General features: G+C 58.0%; 1 protein-coding gene across 1 annotated transcript in view; it reads right to left on the reverse strand.

Annotated features, from left to right (window-relative positions):
• LOC144720465 (synaptotagmin-9-like) overlaps positions 1–15,785 on the reverse strand; it is a 54,551-nt gene extending 38,766 nt beyond the window's left edge. Inside the window, exons 1-5 of the mRNA XM_078597267.1 lie at positions 15,635–15,785; positions 6,026–6,256; positions 5,650–5,836; positions 3,884–4,049; positions 3,284–3,691 (exon numbers count right to left, since the gene is read on the reverse strand). Coding sequence (XP_078453393.1) covers positions 3,284–3,691; positions 3,884–4,049; positions 5,650–5,836; positions 6,026–6,256; positions 15,635–15,785 — 1,143 coding nt within the window. The remainder of the gene's footprint in view (positions 1–3,283; positions 3,692–3,883; positions 4,050–5,649; positions 5,837–6,025; positions 6,257–15,634) is intronic.
• Between the last annotated feature and the right edge of the window lie 933 nt (positions 15,786–16,718).

A 16,718-nucleotide genomic window follows, 5' to 3' on the forward strand; every position in this document is an offset into this window, starting at 1 on the left:
TGTAACACGATGCTCTTGTCTGTGTACGTGTAAACCCGGTTTAACCAATGACGCATTCAAGCCCAGGCCCCCAGCGGAACCGACTCAACGCCTCTGACCTGCGAGCCACCCGGCGGCCTGCCTCTTCGTCTCGGGCTCGCTCACAGACGAGGCCGAGGCTCACACAGGCGACAGTCACGTTCAGTGGCGTGGTCCTCGCTCTCACAGCGGCCCTCTCCCTCTGCTGCCCTGCCGCTCTCTCTTCCAACACCCCTCCTCCTCTTTGTGAGAAAGGCTGGCACGGTGAGCTGGACGGCGCCGCCTCAAATCAAAGCGCGCTTTTGTCCCAGCACTGAGGCTCTTTCTGGCGACGAACGTCTCCCGCTGTCATTAATCTCTGTAATCTGATTTATTATCATTCTGTTATTATTAATACTCCTGCTATGATAATATGAAGGTCAAATCAGACGACGATGCGCATTGAGCATGTGATTGTCTCTTCTCCCGCGCTACAGATACCATCCAGGGCGCGTCATTATTCTCTCGCGCCCTGGATATGTTTGTTTGTTTAATGCTCGTATGGCTCAGTTATGTGGGGGCGATGGAGGCGGGGGGGGGGTCGAACTTAACTCATTAACATTTACAATCTCCCCCCCCCTACCATCATCCCCACGATCGTCCCCACCATCCTCTCCGCGTCTGAATGGATGGATATGAGTATTCTGGCGTTGGTGCGTGGGTCGGTGTCAGTGTTTGTGCTAGAGTTCGTGTACATCGGCGCTAAACTATGTTCGCTCGTGGAAGGGCATATGCTGTCGCGTTAGTTCTCATGCGAGGAGGGTGGAGTAGCGAAGCTCACAACAACGAGCAGAGCGCCGGGTGACTGAAAGCGCAGCGAGTTTGCGCAGTGGGCAGCCCAGGCGGGTGCATCTGCCAGTCATCTCAGTCAGTTTTAACATAACACCTGGGCCGGTCTGGTGACATCAATGCCAGTAGCGAACCTTGCACACTTGACGTGACCTCGAAGTGCACCTAGCCTGGCACAAGCGTCGCGGTGACATCACCGCCACTTGGCGGCGAATGGCTATTGCTGTAGTTTGTTGTTGTAGTATGTTGTTGTTGTTAGTGGTGGTGGTTGTTTTGCCCAGTGCTCGCGTCTGCGTGTTCACATTCCCTCTGCCACCGCCGCGCCCTATCCCGGCGTCGAACTTCAGGGCGCGAGGCTTCGTGCGTGCCGGCAATCAAATCATCAGCTTTACTTACACGACACAATGCGTGCAAACAATGCAATGCAAAGTGCCTTACACGGCACAATGCGTGCAAACAATGCAATGCAAAGTGCCTTACAGGGCACAATAAAAGCGACTGACGCAATGTAAAGATCAATAAGAAGTATACATTTCAAACAATAACGTAACATTATAATGAACTCAAAAGTATAATAAAAGGCATAATAAACACGCAATAGGAGCATCCTGATTAAAATCCATTCTGAAAAGGATCGTGTGAACAATTTCGTCGAAGCGCATTCACTGATTCTCGGCAGCAGCCGCGGCGCCTCTCAGATTCTGATGCCGTCCCCTGCACGTCCCCTGGCACCGCCGCCCCGTTGAGACTCGCGAGCGCCGGCGATTTGTCAAGTTCGGGTCTCCTTTGGAAAACGACAGCCCCAACAGTGGCCCTTTTTTGCTTAAAATATAAAAAAGACCACGGTAATCTCCAAAGCTCCTCGCTCTGCAAACCACACGCCAGAGTGCCACTGCGGGCTCGCCTCTCACCCTGGGGGACGCGCAGCATCGTTCGGTCTCTCCTAAATCTCCTTTGACGCTTGCCTACGCTTGAAGGCAAGACATTGTGTGTGTGTGTGTGTCACAATCCTCCAGAGGTTTTAGAGAAACTGGCTTTGATGCCGAGCCATCTCCTCGGTGCCGTTTAATATCATAGCAAATGTTAATAATAGGAGAAGGGGTGGCGTAGTGCCACCGCGGTTAGCAGCGCGCTGCGCTGTGAACCTGGCGGTCTGAGTTTGATTCTAGGTCACGGCTACCATCAGTGGCGAGAAATTATCTGCACTTGTCCCGGGCACGCCCCCTACTCCCCCCCTCGCCTTTACCAACGAGGACTGACCAGTGTGGTGAAGTATGGCCAAAAACGACCCAGGTCACTCTTGTAAATCAGACTCATCCTGGTCTCTTTCATCGGTTGAATCAAATAAACGTGACCTTTGAACCCCGAAAGGCCTTCACCCGGTAGTAGGCTGACAGAGCTGTCAGTTATCATGATTAACAATAATAATAAGACAATCTCTCCTATTTTTTTCTGAACGGATCGTAAATTAAGAGGTGCTACATTTTTCGATGCCTGGCAGATCAGAATTTATGTATCCATGTTGAGTTTCTTTCGCACCGTACCTAGCCAACTGTGCTCAAAGGAGGACGTTCGCACGCAGCTGGGACTGAGACGAGGGGAGAAGGGCTGCCCCTGTTGTCCCCGTGCGAGAGAGGGAGACGGAGACACGTGACCAGCGGAGGCAGATCGCGGAGCTCGCGGTGCGTGCTGCGGCCGCCAGACGACGGGTGATGCACAAGCGGGTGAGCGTGCCCCTACAATGCCGGAGTGCTCGGTGGTGCTCTATAGTCGGAGTGCTCGTCGTCACCCCGCGTGAATAAACTCAGAAAAAATCCTCGCTGAGTCTCGACGCTCCTTTCCAGGAGGGCCGTGCAAAGTTGTCGAGGCAGGAGGATGAGGCTGGGGGTGGGGCGATTGTTGCCGTGCTTCTCCCAATGAAGCAATTTGCGAGTGTACTTGGCATCAGAATTCTGCACCTCTTAATTTATGAGTGAGGAGACTGTGGGAGTTAGGTGTCCCTGTATTTGTACTAAAGCCCTTAGTGTCACTAAAGCCCTTAGTGTCACTGTGCGGAATACTCAGTTCCACTGCTGGTACTGAGTGTTCACTCTTACTGCATGTACACAGTATTCGGTGTGTTTGCTGGAGCACCCGGAATTATCACGGGGGCGGGGTTGATTTCTCGCTGAATATTTTGTGGGTCTATGGTAGCCTGGAGTAGGTGGCACGTGACTGGTAGTATCCACAGCCACAGCGAGACGTGGTATACTGGATGTCAACCCAGAGAGACCCGGCTGGGATGGAAGCCCCGTGGCGCGCTACACAAAACACGTTCAGCGAACGACCCCCTTGGTCGGCGCTGACTCCCATTGGAAGTTGATGGGAAATCTGCACCCAAATTGCGCTATGGAACCAACCCCCCCCCCCCCCCCCCCCGGGATGTCATCGCGCGTACCGTGCTGGAGAACTCGATGTCGCGCCAGATGGACGTCTCGCGCGAGTGGTCCGTGGCCTCCAGGAGGTTGTCCACGAGCACCGTGCCGATGATGTCGTGCCGCGAGAAGCGGTCGAAGTCGTAGACGCTGAAGTGCAGCCGGCGGCTCGCCAGCTCGCTGTAGGGCACGCCGAACTGGAAGGTCTCGTCGAACACGGGGTTGAGCGTCTTGCGGTGCACCTTGGTCTGGTACTTGCGCTTGCGCTCGGGCAGCAGGTAGATCTTCACGTAAGGGTCCGACGTGCCCGAGAAGTCCTTGGCGGGCAGGTCCACCGCCTTGTTGATCTTCACCACCAGCTGCTCGCCCTCGTAGTCGTAGCGCACCTGGAAGTTGATGCGGCCGCACGGAGGCGCCTTCATGTCGCCCGACTCGCACGGGTCCGCGCCGTCGCCGACGCCGACGCCGCCGACCATCCCGACGATCCCCGCGTCCCCGACGCCCGCCGCCGGGACGAGCTGCGTGCCGGCCTCCTCCACGCAGACGCCGCCGGCGCCGACGCCAGCGAGACCGCCCACTCCTCCGCCGATCCCGACGACTCCCCCGCCGATCCCCCCCGCCACGGAGCCCACGGACGGCACGGATGGGCGCGCCTTGTAGAGCTCGGGCTTGATGCGGCCCAGCGTGTTGGTCTGCGGGACGGCCGCGCCGTCACTGGCCCCACCCGCAGCAGTTTTCTCCGAGCCGCTCCGGGAGGATCGGTTGAGCAGCGTGCGGATGGAGCTGGGACTGCGGGGAGCGCGAGGAGTCGAGAGCGCACGGTGGGGTTTTGTACGGGAGGGGGCAGGGGGTAAAGGCAACACGGCCAAATCTGAACAAGTCTACTTACTACGTAAAAATTAGCAGGACCTTCCTGAAAAGGAGTTTAGAGACCCAGCGAGGCTGTCCTGGGCAAACAAGTCGGATTAATTATGGATAATAATAGCAGCCGCCATTCGCCACTAAGTGACAGCGACGTCCCCACAGCGCGCGCTTACTCAGAGGCAACGCGCAGTTTGTTTAACACGTGGGCCACGTGCAGTGTCGACGGCTCGCTGGCAGGAGGTCACGGGACAGACCCCCACGTGTTATGTTTGGACACACGCCACACACAACCACGCAAACACAGCAGTGCTTACCGGGTTTAGACCGACAGACTGTTGGGGCAAGTGCCGTTACCGAGCAGCACCTATGAAGGCCGTCACGGCACACACGAGGGGATGGGTGGCCAGGACTACGACCGGCCGTCTTCGGCTCCAGCAGTGCCGATGTTTTACACACGGCACCAGGCACTCGTTTGAGGCTCCCCACGCACACTCACGCGCTCGCACTCTCGCACGCATGGACGCACCGTGGAATTTTACTTAGAAGGCGAGGGAGGGCAACCATGGCGCCCTCGCCTCCAACGCTCGCGTGGGCTTTGGAGAGCTCGCAAAAGCCACTCACTTCATTAACCGATCTACCTCGCGTAATCAGCTTGAAGAAGAAGAAGAAGACAGTAGGAGAAGTGTTGTTCCCGTAATCGGCACTTCTCCCGGTAAACGTTCACGGAGACTTCTGCGGAGGCGTAAACGCCACCACTCACGCGTAAACACGCCGAGCACGTGTCGCGAATTTGTCACCCGTGATGGGAGCGTTGTTCAGCGAGCATCTTATAATTGCCCCGACGTGAGCATCGCCGCGCAGTGTTTAGAGAAGAATGAACCCACTGCCTCCCCGCCTCTCGCGGTGCGACTCGTGGCACGATCCAGAATTGCGATGCAGAGGTCCCCGTTTCGATTCGATCTGGCGGCGCGGCAGTTGAAACAATGGGGCAAACTCTTTTGTTCTTTCGGTAAAGTCACGTAGGTAGAAATTTATTTTATTTCTACCTACGTGACTTTACCGAAAGAACCAAAGAGTATGGATTCCTGCAGTCACGAAAGCTTCAAATCACAATGGGGCAAGTTTCTTTAATCCATCTCCCCACCGCCCCTACCCCCACGGCCTCTGTCCACCCGGCATTCATGAATGGGTTCATCTCAGCTAGACGACTCGGCACGTTGCGTGTGGTCGTGAGGTGAAGTGTGGGTGTTCAGCTTTTCCAAGACGTACAACCATCGTGTAAGAGGAGGCCAAACTGCCATCGAGTGGAGGGTCTTTCGCCAGCAGTGGCGTGAGCCAGTAATTGCAGGGCCGCACCTTTAACCTGACTTTCTCCACTCGCACTCACCTCGAATAGCGGCACTGAACCGGCGGTGGAAATTCCACATTCGCATGGCGCTTAACTCTGCCCGTGGGCACTGCCCCCCCCCCCCAAATCTCCCTCGGACTGCCCCCGCTGCCCTTGCGTGCCGTGCCTGCTGCTCACCGTGACGAGTTTGACTGGTCCGTCCCTTGCCGCTGCACCGCGCGCTGCTGCGGCTGTGGGCACTGCGGCGTGGGCTGCTGCTGCTGCGGAGGCGGCAGCGGCTGCGGCTGCTGTTGCAACGGCTGCAAGGGCAGCAGCTGCTGCTGCTGTCCCACGGGGTTGCTGTCTCTCCCGCTCGCATGGATATCTGGAGACGTGTGGCTCATCCGGACCATGGCCTCGGCGGGTGCTTGTAGCTCTGGCTCCGTCGAATGCTGCTGCTGCTGCACCGGCTGCTGTGCCGGTTGCTGCTGCAGAACCGGCTGCGGCTGCTGCTGCGGCGGCGGCTGCTGCTGCTGCTGCTGCTGAGGCCCTCCCACGATGGAGTCGTCGGCACGAGGAGCTTTCTCGTACTCGAGGCCGTTGACGTCGAGAGCGGGCGCGGCGCCCAGCAGCTGTTGCGGCAAGTAGGGCGCCGAGCGGGCAGCCCCGGCCGCCGCGGCCCTCGCCTCCCGCTCGCGGTCCCGGCATGGCACCCAGCAGAGCTTCCACGAGACGAACAGGGAGACCCCCAGCAGCGCCACGCCACATAGCGTCACCACCACGGCCAGAAGGCTCACCGACACGTCTTGGGTGCATGGGAGAGTAAGGGGGCGGGAGGAAGGGCGGCACATTTTGGGTGATTTGGGTAAAAAAAAATGCAGTGATTTCACATGATTGATGTGGAAAATCCACATAATTCATTTGACGGGGGCGGGGGGGGGGCGGTGATTTGAATTCACAGCCTTGCGATTGCGAGCGGGCCGCTTTCACGCTGAACCAATCGGCAGATTTGGTCAGAGGGCGATTCATTCCATGCACCGAGAAATGTAGTGAGCATCTCTGTAGACATCATAATGACCATCATGCTACAGTATTAAAATCACCACCATCATGATACCATGTTTAACATCATCACTATCATGGGGCATTATTAGCATTATCACCACCATCAGTGCTTAATTTCAGCCAGAACATTCCAGTACAATGTCCCCGGAATTGTTGGCATGCCACATCCATATCGCCTTAGTTTGTCCTCATGATAGTTACGACTTATACTCTCGTGGTAGTGCCTTATGCCAATTAATCCCGACTCCAAGCCAGTTCCTAGCAGTGTTACGTGAAATATTGAGACGTCAAACCTTGAGCATCAAAATGATAATTTAAATAGCGTCCTGCAAGCGTACATCATACAGAGGGCCTGGTCCTCTCCTGGCGAGAGTTGTCTCAACGCAACGTGGGTCCCTGAGTGCATGGGGGAAGAGGACACGGAGATACAAAAGCAGACACCAAGACAGGCATGGAGATATATGGAGAGACAGCCAGACGGGGGCAATAGAGAGAGAGAGAGCGGCAGATAGACAAGCACGGATAGAAACACGCAGGAAGATATGGGGGGAGACATAAAACGAGGCTATGCAGAGACTCGGAAGGACACAGCCAGCTACCGCGAAAGTCAACCATTGAGACACACACGAAGCAAGATAGACAGATACAGAGAGACGGAGAGGGTTATAGAGAGATAGACAAGGCTGAGAGAGCAACAGAGACACACAGGGACAGGCACAGATGCACGGAGAGAGCCATGGAGAGAGAGAGAGATACAGACAACTCGAAGAGACTGACAACGCTGGAACTGATGATGGCATTGTCGCCTGTGCACGAGCCGTGTGGGCAGAGATTGGCTCTGGGAGACGCAGAGGGGGGCGGGGGGTGCATGGGGCAAGGCGGCGAGGGAGGGGCGCTGTGCAATCGGGGGAATACTGTGGGGGGGGTGCTGGGCGTGGGGGTGGCGCTGCGGGGATCAGAGAGATCGGGTTGTGTAAGGCTCGAAGACCACGGTCCTGCGATTAAATTGAAGATTGGGGCGGGGGGGGTGTGCTATAGGAAGTGACAGGACGAAGCGAAGAGAGGAGAGGGAGAGAAAGGGAGAGAGGACCGAGGGGGGGGGGGGAGTCGGATTTGTGACCCAAATGACTCGCAAATCCGCATTACATCTCGCGCGCGTTTAAATATGAGCACGGGGCGGAGGGAGACAGCCACGTCTTCATTCTCCTCGTCGCCGGCCGATCGGTGTAGCAAACGTGAACTGGTAGCCATGACGAGACACATACTAGATGTGGTGTGCCGGCTACGTGAATGTGTTCTGACTCGCCGACCCAGACTGCATTTATTGAGCTCTGCGTGACAACGGATTTTGCTGCAAATTGTCCAGCGAAAGATGAAGGCGCAGCCAAGCAATTTCTCGAACGTGCCACTGTCGGTCCATGGGCCTCCACTATCGGTGTATAGCTCTGGGGAGCTCCTCTCGAGGGTATTTGGCCTACTCTCCCGCGCTGCCCAGTGGGCTTGCTAGAAGAGGTGGGAGTACCGAAACGTTACCCCGCGTGCGCTTTGTTGTCGCTCGCACAGCGGCGAGCACGAGGCGCCGGCTCGCGCTAAGCCGCAATCAGCGATGATTGATGGCCCCAACCCCCAACCCCCTACACCGCACCGTCTCTCCCCCCGCAAAGCCTCCCCCCCCTCCCCCCGACCAAATCCACCCGTTCCCCTACGCCTGTAGACTAGGATCCTTGACGCAGCTGCGGTTTCATGGGGAGTCCGCGAGCACCGAATTCGCCCCCCCCTCCCATTAAGAGGCCCCTCCTCGGGTGGCTGGAGAGGGCTCTCAGAGTTTAAAAGGTCATCACGGACGATGTCGTTGATTTCCACCACCACTGCTCGCCATCGCTTCTTTCATTCTGCCAGATTCTGCATTAGCTACGCCAGTTGACGCCCCCCCCCCCCCCCCCCCACGGCTCTGCTCTCAGTCTCATCATCCCGCTCGGGGAGTTTTACGCCAAAGGGGGGTCGCTATGGACAACCCGAGCCCCACGTCGTTAGGTGGTGCCCCTTCCCTTGGTGTCACATTCTCACGAAAGAATCACCGACGAGAGGTGATCCTCGTCCCTAGCCCAACCAAAGTAAACACGTTTCACGGAAGCCACGTCTGTAAATGTGCGTGTACACGCACGGCCTCGTGTGGCACACTGTTTGACCATACTTCACCAGGCTGGCGCGTGCGGGGGGAAGAAGATTGAAGTCAGGGAGTGTAATCGTCGGCGCAGAGAAGAACAGCACAGCGATGCACGTTGATGAACTGCTGCCAGCGTAGGCGCGCTGCAGCCTGCAGCACCTCTCTTCCTGCACGGTGGTGGCCCCTGGAAGCAGTATCCTCTGCTGGCTCCAGCCTGCCTAACTTCACAAGATCTGGCGAGAATGTCCTCGCTCCGACTGATTTGGAGAGAGGCCCTGCAGCTGTGCCGCCACGTAGGCTCTGGCTGCACTCCCCCTCGACGAACAGCTATAATAATAATAACAATACATAACTTCCACCCGTGAAGCCCCGCACAGCGTTCGTGCCACTCTCATAGAGCGAGGACGACTCAGAGGCAGCCACACGGTGATCCGCGCCAACAATTGGCCAAGCTCTACGGTCCTCTATATATTACGGTGTTAGCGGCCAATCATTACAGAGTGTTTGAGAGGTCAATGGAAGTACAGTAACGAGGGATGCGTCTCCCATCGCACGCGGTCTGCGGACGTAGCCTCCCGTCCCTTTATCGCCAGGCCAGATCACTCTGCACGCCGGATCTCGGGAGCCTGTTTGTACACGGGAAGGACTTAAACCCTCAAACAAAAGTAGGTTGTCTAAGTATCAATATGACAGCTCAGCGGGGTTCAGCCTGCATGGTGCTTCGACGGAGTGAACACCACGCACAGCAGGCCGTTTGTTTTTATCGGCTGCTGCCAATGCTGCAGGGCCGACGTTGTGGGCATCGGAGGGCAGTGCAGCAAATATCCCTAAGTTGTACTCAACTGCTATGCTCCCACGGACGGCCATGTGCCTCTCTCTCTCTCGGCGAGCCTTCACCATCTCGTACTGACCAGCGCCAAGTCACGATCACGTGACCCGCCGGGACATTCACGACGTTACGGGGGGGGGGGGCATCATCCGGCGGTGGTGGCCTGACAAGGAGAGGGGCTGTCCACGCACGCGGCAAGAGACACGACAAGGATCTCGATCCAGGTGCACGCCGCACGGCAGGAGACGCGCTCCCTTTGTCAGTCGATGAAGACGTCACCACGGTATCAGACCGAACGCAACATCTTGGGGCTGCGGGCAGCGAGTCACTGGCTGATATTGATTACATCTGCGAGGACATCCATCTGCTATCAGAAGTCGTTCCCGGGCCCCATGTCGACTCAGCCCCACGAAGAAAGCACCTTGCGAATATCTGCACGGGAGATACAAAGGCGGGCGAGACTGGTTCTGCAAGCCACATCATCTCCCGAGTAGTGGTGCCGTGCCGCTCTGAAAGGGTGGTGGCTAAAACACATTTCCCCCAACACCCTCGATGGCCACACGTGAGATCTAGATCCGCGTATATGTCTTTCGCTCGTGGATGCGGTTGTGCGTATCTGTTGTGGGGAGCGGTGTCGTAGCGGTTAGCGCGCTGCGGCACGAACCCGGCATTCCAAAGTTCGATTCCTGCCCACGGTCAACACAAGTGACGATTATCTGAACCTGCCCTGGGCATCCCCTAGGTGGACTCAGCCTCAAATGAGTACATGTTGCGATGTGTGAGCATCGTCACTAGAGAGACAAAGACGGTCGGGCGTAGTGCTGACCGCCCACCCCATCGCGTGGCGTGCCGGCCTTCACAGATGCTCGATAACAGCACTTGCCCCAAAAGTCTGTTAAGACTATACTGGGAACCCTTGTCTTTGTGTATGTGTTTGTGTGTGGGTAAGCGTGTGTGTGGCGGATACCGGGCCCGCATGCATTATACATCTGCTAATGCGTTTCGTGTTAAGCTGCGGGGTTATTCCGGCTGTATAATTCTTTGAATTATTCGCGCATCGATGAATAAGTAATGAGACGACGCCAGTAACGTGGAGGCGTCACCATCAGTGACCAGAATCTGGCCTCGCGATTCCCTCGCCGAGTACCGAGCAGACTCCCGAGCACGAGCACTCGCTCCGTCTGGCGAAATCTCGACATCTAAGCAGGGTTCAGCCTGGCTCGCGCTTGGATGGGTGACCACCACCACCACCATCACCACCAGCACCACCACCAGGGCTTGCCAGGTGTTGTGGGCGTGAGGCTGCTGCGAGATGGTGGCCAGGAGGTGCAAGTCCCGGGTGTCTCCCCCTCGTCTACAGCGGCGCGGTGCCGGGTTGGCTTTGGGCTTTCTGGGTCTCCTCCTCACACGTGACGCCAAACTCTCACTCCTTCTCCTTCTGGGGTCGGACGAATATCCCCCAACGTGGCAGGACCCTTCCGAGTCTTGAGACTCAGCGAGGCTGTGCTGACTTAATAATTGGCATGATGATGATAATGGGCAATGGAAGAATATCAGCATTCCACGCACGAATTAGTTGTTGTCATGTGATCCCGATAAGCCGGGGCGGCGGCCTGGACATTACAGTGCAGCAAGTAGGTACAAGACTCATCCGATGCATCGTCGGCGCATGCTGAGTTGTCCCCTCGTGTGCAGGCTGCCGGGTTGTCTCCTGGGTGCTCCGGTACCGTCCCACACGCACAAATACGCACGGGGGGAATTGGCCGAACGTCCATCGCGTGGGGACCGGCTCCCCTCCCTCCCAGGCCGGGGTTGGAGGCCAATTGGGCCCTTTGTGATTGGTCAATCCGAGCGCGAGTGATGCTGAAACGTGCCTCGTGCAATATTCACCATGTGTGGAATCTACGCTCGGTTTAAAACTTTCTGTGTATAAACTTCTTCTTTTTCTCTCACTCGCGTGATGCTTTACATTATTTATAGTAACGTATTGTATTATTTAATGGGTGATGCATTGGTTAGCGCGTTGTGTGATTAACCTGGTCCCGCTGGTGTTAGCCACGGCTAACACCAGTGACAGGTGATGACCCGAACCTGCCCCCCCTCCGCCCCGTTCCCCATCCCCTCACCAATCCGCTCTGACCGACGCAGTGAAGTATGGTAACATATGAAACAAAACCCGAGCCCGCGACAAAAAAAGCGACTGACGTTTTGTTGCCAGCCATTTCTACCCTGTGCGTTGTCGTTGACCCTACTGGGGATGTATAAACCTGACTGCCGACCCTTACCCAGGTGAAATTCGATGTTTCGTCTCAGCCGCCCCTCGCTTGCTTTGAATAAAGGATCGAATCTGCTGCGTGGACGTTCGCGGTCGTGCTGCTACTGCCGCCGTTCAGATCCTCGTGCGCTTTCGTGTCGTGGCGCGCGTTGATGGGCACGATGTCCGACGCCTCGCTCCGAGTGCTGGGGAGCTTCTTCGGGAGTTACATCCTTCGTGGTGATCCATGGAGAGAGACTTGTAAAGGTTCTATCCCAATCTGAAAGGAGTCTTGAGAATGAGTGGCGCGGCTGTTGGATGAATACTGAACCGCTCTGCGAATGACGAACCCTCCATCCACGAATGAGGCGACCCTGGCGTGGTCTCCCCCCCCCCCCTCTCTCTCTCTGCGCCCCACGTGGTCCCCTCGTTGTTCTGAACCGAGCTGCACGCGTTCGTGGATACGGACGTGGAGTGAGGTCCTCGACGATGCGAGCGTGGTGTTCCAAATCGCGATGAGATTCTGGATTATGATAGTCGATATTATGATGATGATGGCAATGATAGTAAGGATGATGCGAGTTATGGTGATGACACTCAGTCAGCTGATGATTTAATTCGTGATGATTATCATCATGCGAATGTGGAGGCTGATAATGATGATGATGACGACGATAGAGTAGGAATGATGATGACAATGACGGTCATGATTATTATCAGAGTACAAATGATGATTCGTGATGGTGATTAGAACAGGATGACGATGACGGTGATGCCCCATTGCTTACATTGATTGGATTCAGCGTCTGGATGGCCCCACGAGTCCAATATGAAAAAAAATAGTTCGCGGTCCTTTGGACGATGTCACAGCAGTGGGTGGGGGGAGTGGGGGGCGACGTGGAGGACTTTGGGGGATGCGGGTTGGGGGGTGAATTTGACAAAGGGGGTGTGGGGAGTTCGGGTGGGGGTGAGTGAGGAGTTCGGGTGGGGGTGAGTGGGGAGTTCGGGTGGGAGGTGGGGTGAGTGGGGGTGGGGTGAGTGGGGCGTTCGGGTGGGGGGTGAGTGGGGAGTTTGGGTGGGGGTGAGTGGGGAGTTCGGGTGGGGGGTGAGTGGGGCGTTCGGGTGGGGGGTGAGTGGGGAGTTGGGGTGGGGGTGAGTGGGGAGTTCGGGTGGGGGGTGAGTGGGGAGTTCGGGTGGGAGGTGGGGTGAGTGGGGGTGGGGTGAGTGGGGAGTTGGGGTGGGGGTGAGTGGGGAGTTCGGGTGGGGGGTGAGTGGGGAGTTCGGGTGGGAGGTGGGGTGAGTGGGGGTGGGGTGAGTGGGGCGTTCGGGTGGGGGGTGAGTGGGGAGTTTGGGTGGGGGTGAGTGGGGAGTTCGGGTGGGGGGTGAGTGGGGCGTTCGGGTGGGGGGTGAGTGGGGAGTTGGGGTGGGGGTGAGTGGGGAGTTCGGGTGGGGGGTGAGTGGGGAGTTCGGGTGGGAGGTGGGGTGAGTGGGGGTGGGGTGAGTGGGGAGTTGGGGTGGGGGTGAGTGGGGAGTTCGGGTGGGGGGTGAGTGGGGAGTTCGGGTGGGAGGTGGGGTGAGTGGGGGTGGGGTGAGTGGGGCGTTCGGGTGGGGGGTGAGTGGGGAGTTTGGGTGGGGGTGAGTGGGGAGTTCGGGTGGGGGGTGAGTGGGGCGTTCGGGTGGGGGGTGAGTGGGGAGTTGGGGTGGGGGTGAGTGGGGAGTTCGGGTGGGGGGTGAGTGGGGAGTTCGGGTGGGAGGTGGGGTGAGTGGGGGTGGGGTGAGTGGGGCGTTCGGGTGGGGGGTGAGTGGGGAGTTCGGGTGGGGGTGAGTGGGGCGTTCGGGTGGGGGGTGAGTGGGGAGTTCGGGTGGGGGTGAGTGGGGAGCTGGGGTGGGGGTGAGTGGGGAGTCTGGGTGGGGGTGAGTGGGGAGTCTGGGTGGGGTGAGTGGAGAGTTCGGGTGGGGGTGAGTGGGCAGGCGTGCATAAGCTCGGGGTGACGTCAGGCCGTGGCGAGCAGGCGCGTGCGCGCTCACGGCCGTGTTAAGAGTCATTAGACGCATCCACGGGGCACTGATAATAAGATATTGATTTGTGTGTGTATGTCTATGTCAGTGTGTGTGTGTGCATGTCAGTGTGTGTGCGTCTTAAATTAGTAACTGGTTCGGTCTGTAAACGTCGCTACGAAGGAGACAAAGGCCGGCCGGGCATGGTGTTGGCCACCCACTCCCCCCCCACCATAGCTGGCCGCTAACGGCACTGGCCCCAACAGCCAGTTAAGGCGACACGGTGGATGTGTGTCCTTGTGTCTGTGAAGAGGACGCAAGCACGATCGCTCGAGAGAGTATTGCGAAGGAAAACACGCGGCGGCAATTACAGAGCCGCTCCAATGAAAGCGGAAGAGCCCCGGCAGGCACCGCCACTGCGCCATCGGCGTGCGCACGGAGCCCGCACGCGAGACCTCCTCCTCCTCGTCGTCGTCATGGTCGTGGTCGTCGTGCTCCAGCGCTCGTCGCGACAGCGGTGTGGGTTTCTCCGCGTGTCGATGATGAAGTGTTTCAGGGTTGGGGAGGAGGGATGAGGAGGAAGGGGGGGGGGAGATGACGAGGTGGAAAGAGGGGGTGGGGGGGTGATGAAGCAGGGGAGAAGCTATCCCCGTGATGATGTCTATCTTACAAATCATCGGGGTCCAGGTGGCGCGGTAACCCAACGACTCTGTCAGTAACCGCTGCCGCTGCCGAGTGCAGTTCGCGTGGCGGAGATTCGCGAGCGGGCGCAGAACCGCCGCTCGTTAATGACGATGGGGAAGAAGCGGCACTCATCACGCTGCTGCTGCTGCAGGCATCGTGACAGCGGCAGCGGCGCGGGGGGCCGAGGGACGAGGAGGGGTTGGGGTGGGGGCGAGTGCCACGGCAGTGCGCACTGTCAGCAGAAGCCGCGACGGGGCCGATCCCTCTTCGCGGCGCCTCACGCCGATAGCGCTAGCCACTGTCGGCCCTTAGCAGGTGCGCGTGTCCGTCTGTCTGTGTGTGTGTGTCCGTCTGTGTGTGTCCGTCTGTCTGTGTGTGTGTGTCCGTCTGTCTGTCTGTGTGTATGCATGTGTACGTCTGTCTGTGTGTGTGTCCACCTGTCTGTGTGTGTGTGTGTCCGTCTGTCTGTGTGTGTCCATCCGTCTGTCTGTGTGTGTATGTGTGTGTGTCCGTCTGTCTGTGTGTCCGTCTGTCTGTCCGTGTGTCCGTCTGTCTGTCTGTGTGTGTGTGTCCGTCTGTCTGTGTGTGTGTGTGTGTCTGTCTATGTGTGTGTGTCCGTCTGTGTGTGTGTGTCCGTCTGTGTGTGTTCGTCTGTCTGTCTGTGTGTGTATGTGTCCGTCTGTCTGTGTGTGTCCGTCTGTCTGTGTGTGTCTGTCTGTCTGTGTGTGTCCGTCTGTCTGTCTGTGTGCATGTCCGTCTGTCTGTGTGCGTGTCCGTCTGTCTGTGTGTGTCCGTCCTTCTGTGTGTGTATGTCTCTGTGAATCCGTCTGCGTGTCTGTCTGTGTGTATGTCCGTCCGCGTGTCCGTGTGTGTGTTTGTCTGTGTGTGTCCGTCTGCGTTTCCGTGTGTGTGTGTGTCCGTCTGCGTGTCTGTCGGTGTGTGTGTCCGCATGCGTGTGTGTCTGTGCGTGCGTCCGTTTTTGTCCGTCTGTGTGCGTGTTCGTCTGTATGTCCGTGTGTGTATCCGTGTATGTGTCCGTATGTGTGATTGTCCGTCCGCATGTTTCCCTGTCCCTCCGTTCCGCTATCAGACAATCTGTGCGGCTGAGCGATTGGCGAGGGAGCCCGGGTGAGCGATCCGCGAACAGCTCTCGCGACGCCGCCCGCACCGCCCGCACCTCCCCTACCTGCACCCTCCTGGCGGTAGCGGAAGAGGTCCTCCGGGAGGACCGGGGCGAAGTCCTGGCAGCGCTCGGGCAACACGACCCCCTTGAAGCACAGCTCGGCAACGATGGTGAGCGCCTTGTCACAGAGATCGGGCTCCGAGTCTGTAGGCATTTCTGCGCTGCATCCTCCCTCGCTGTCCCCGTCCCGCCGTCTCCAGCTGCTCCCCCCACCTCCTCCTCCTCCTCCCCTCCCTCCTCCAGTCTCCGCGCGTGTCTCCCCTGTCTCCGCTGGAAGGGTGTTCTCCCTTAGCGCGACTCCATCGCCGATGCACGGCCCTGCGTCTCTTACGCCGTGCGTCGCGTGCTCACAGTGATGATGCTGCTGCTGGTACTGCTGGTGTTGATAATGACGGTGCAGATGATGATGGTCCTGATGATGATGGTCCTGATGATGATGATGATGAAGATGTTGGTGTGCGGCTGCCGCCACCGCCGCCGCACGCGACTGTGAATGCGCTCGTCGGGAAGAGCGTGCGTTTGGGGTGCGCCCTCCTCCGCTCTGAGAGCGCACGCACGCACGTACACGCGCACGCACGCACGTACACGCGCACGTGGCGCATGCGTGTTTGTGGCGCCCGGAACGCGCTGTGTTGAACGCTTCATTCTCAGTGGCAAACCCCGTGGCTTCGTGAAACCAAATCACAGCGCGGCCCCCCCCCCCCCCCAGCCCATCAATGGTGTTCACGATAACACACGTGCGCACACACGCGTTGTGTGAGATGTCAGTGTATTTGGTGTGTGTGTTATGTAATTATCACGTTCAGAGATTTGCTCCCCCCGAGTCTCCCTCCCCCACCCCTTCAATTATATGCCCCGAGTCATTCCCCTTGGACGCGCCAAGTTTCGGCCTGGATCCAAAACTCGGGTCCCCAAGCACTCACCCCACCCCCTCTCACCCCAACCATCGCTCACCCCACCCCCTCTCACCCCAACCATCGCTCACCCCACTCCCTCTCACCCCAACCATCCCTCACCCCACCCCCTCTCACCCCAACCATCCCTCACCCCACCCCCTCTCACCCCAACCATCGCTCACCCCACTCCC

This window comes from Lampetra planeri, chromosome 8, assembly GCF_965212315.1.
Source record: "Lampetra planeri chromosome 8, kcLamPlan1.2.h2, whole genome shotgun sequence".
NCBI lineage: Eukaryota > Metazoa > Chordata > Hyperoartia > Petromyzontiformes > Petromyzontidae > Lampetra > Lampetra planeri.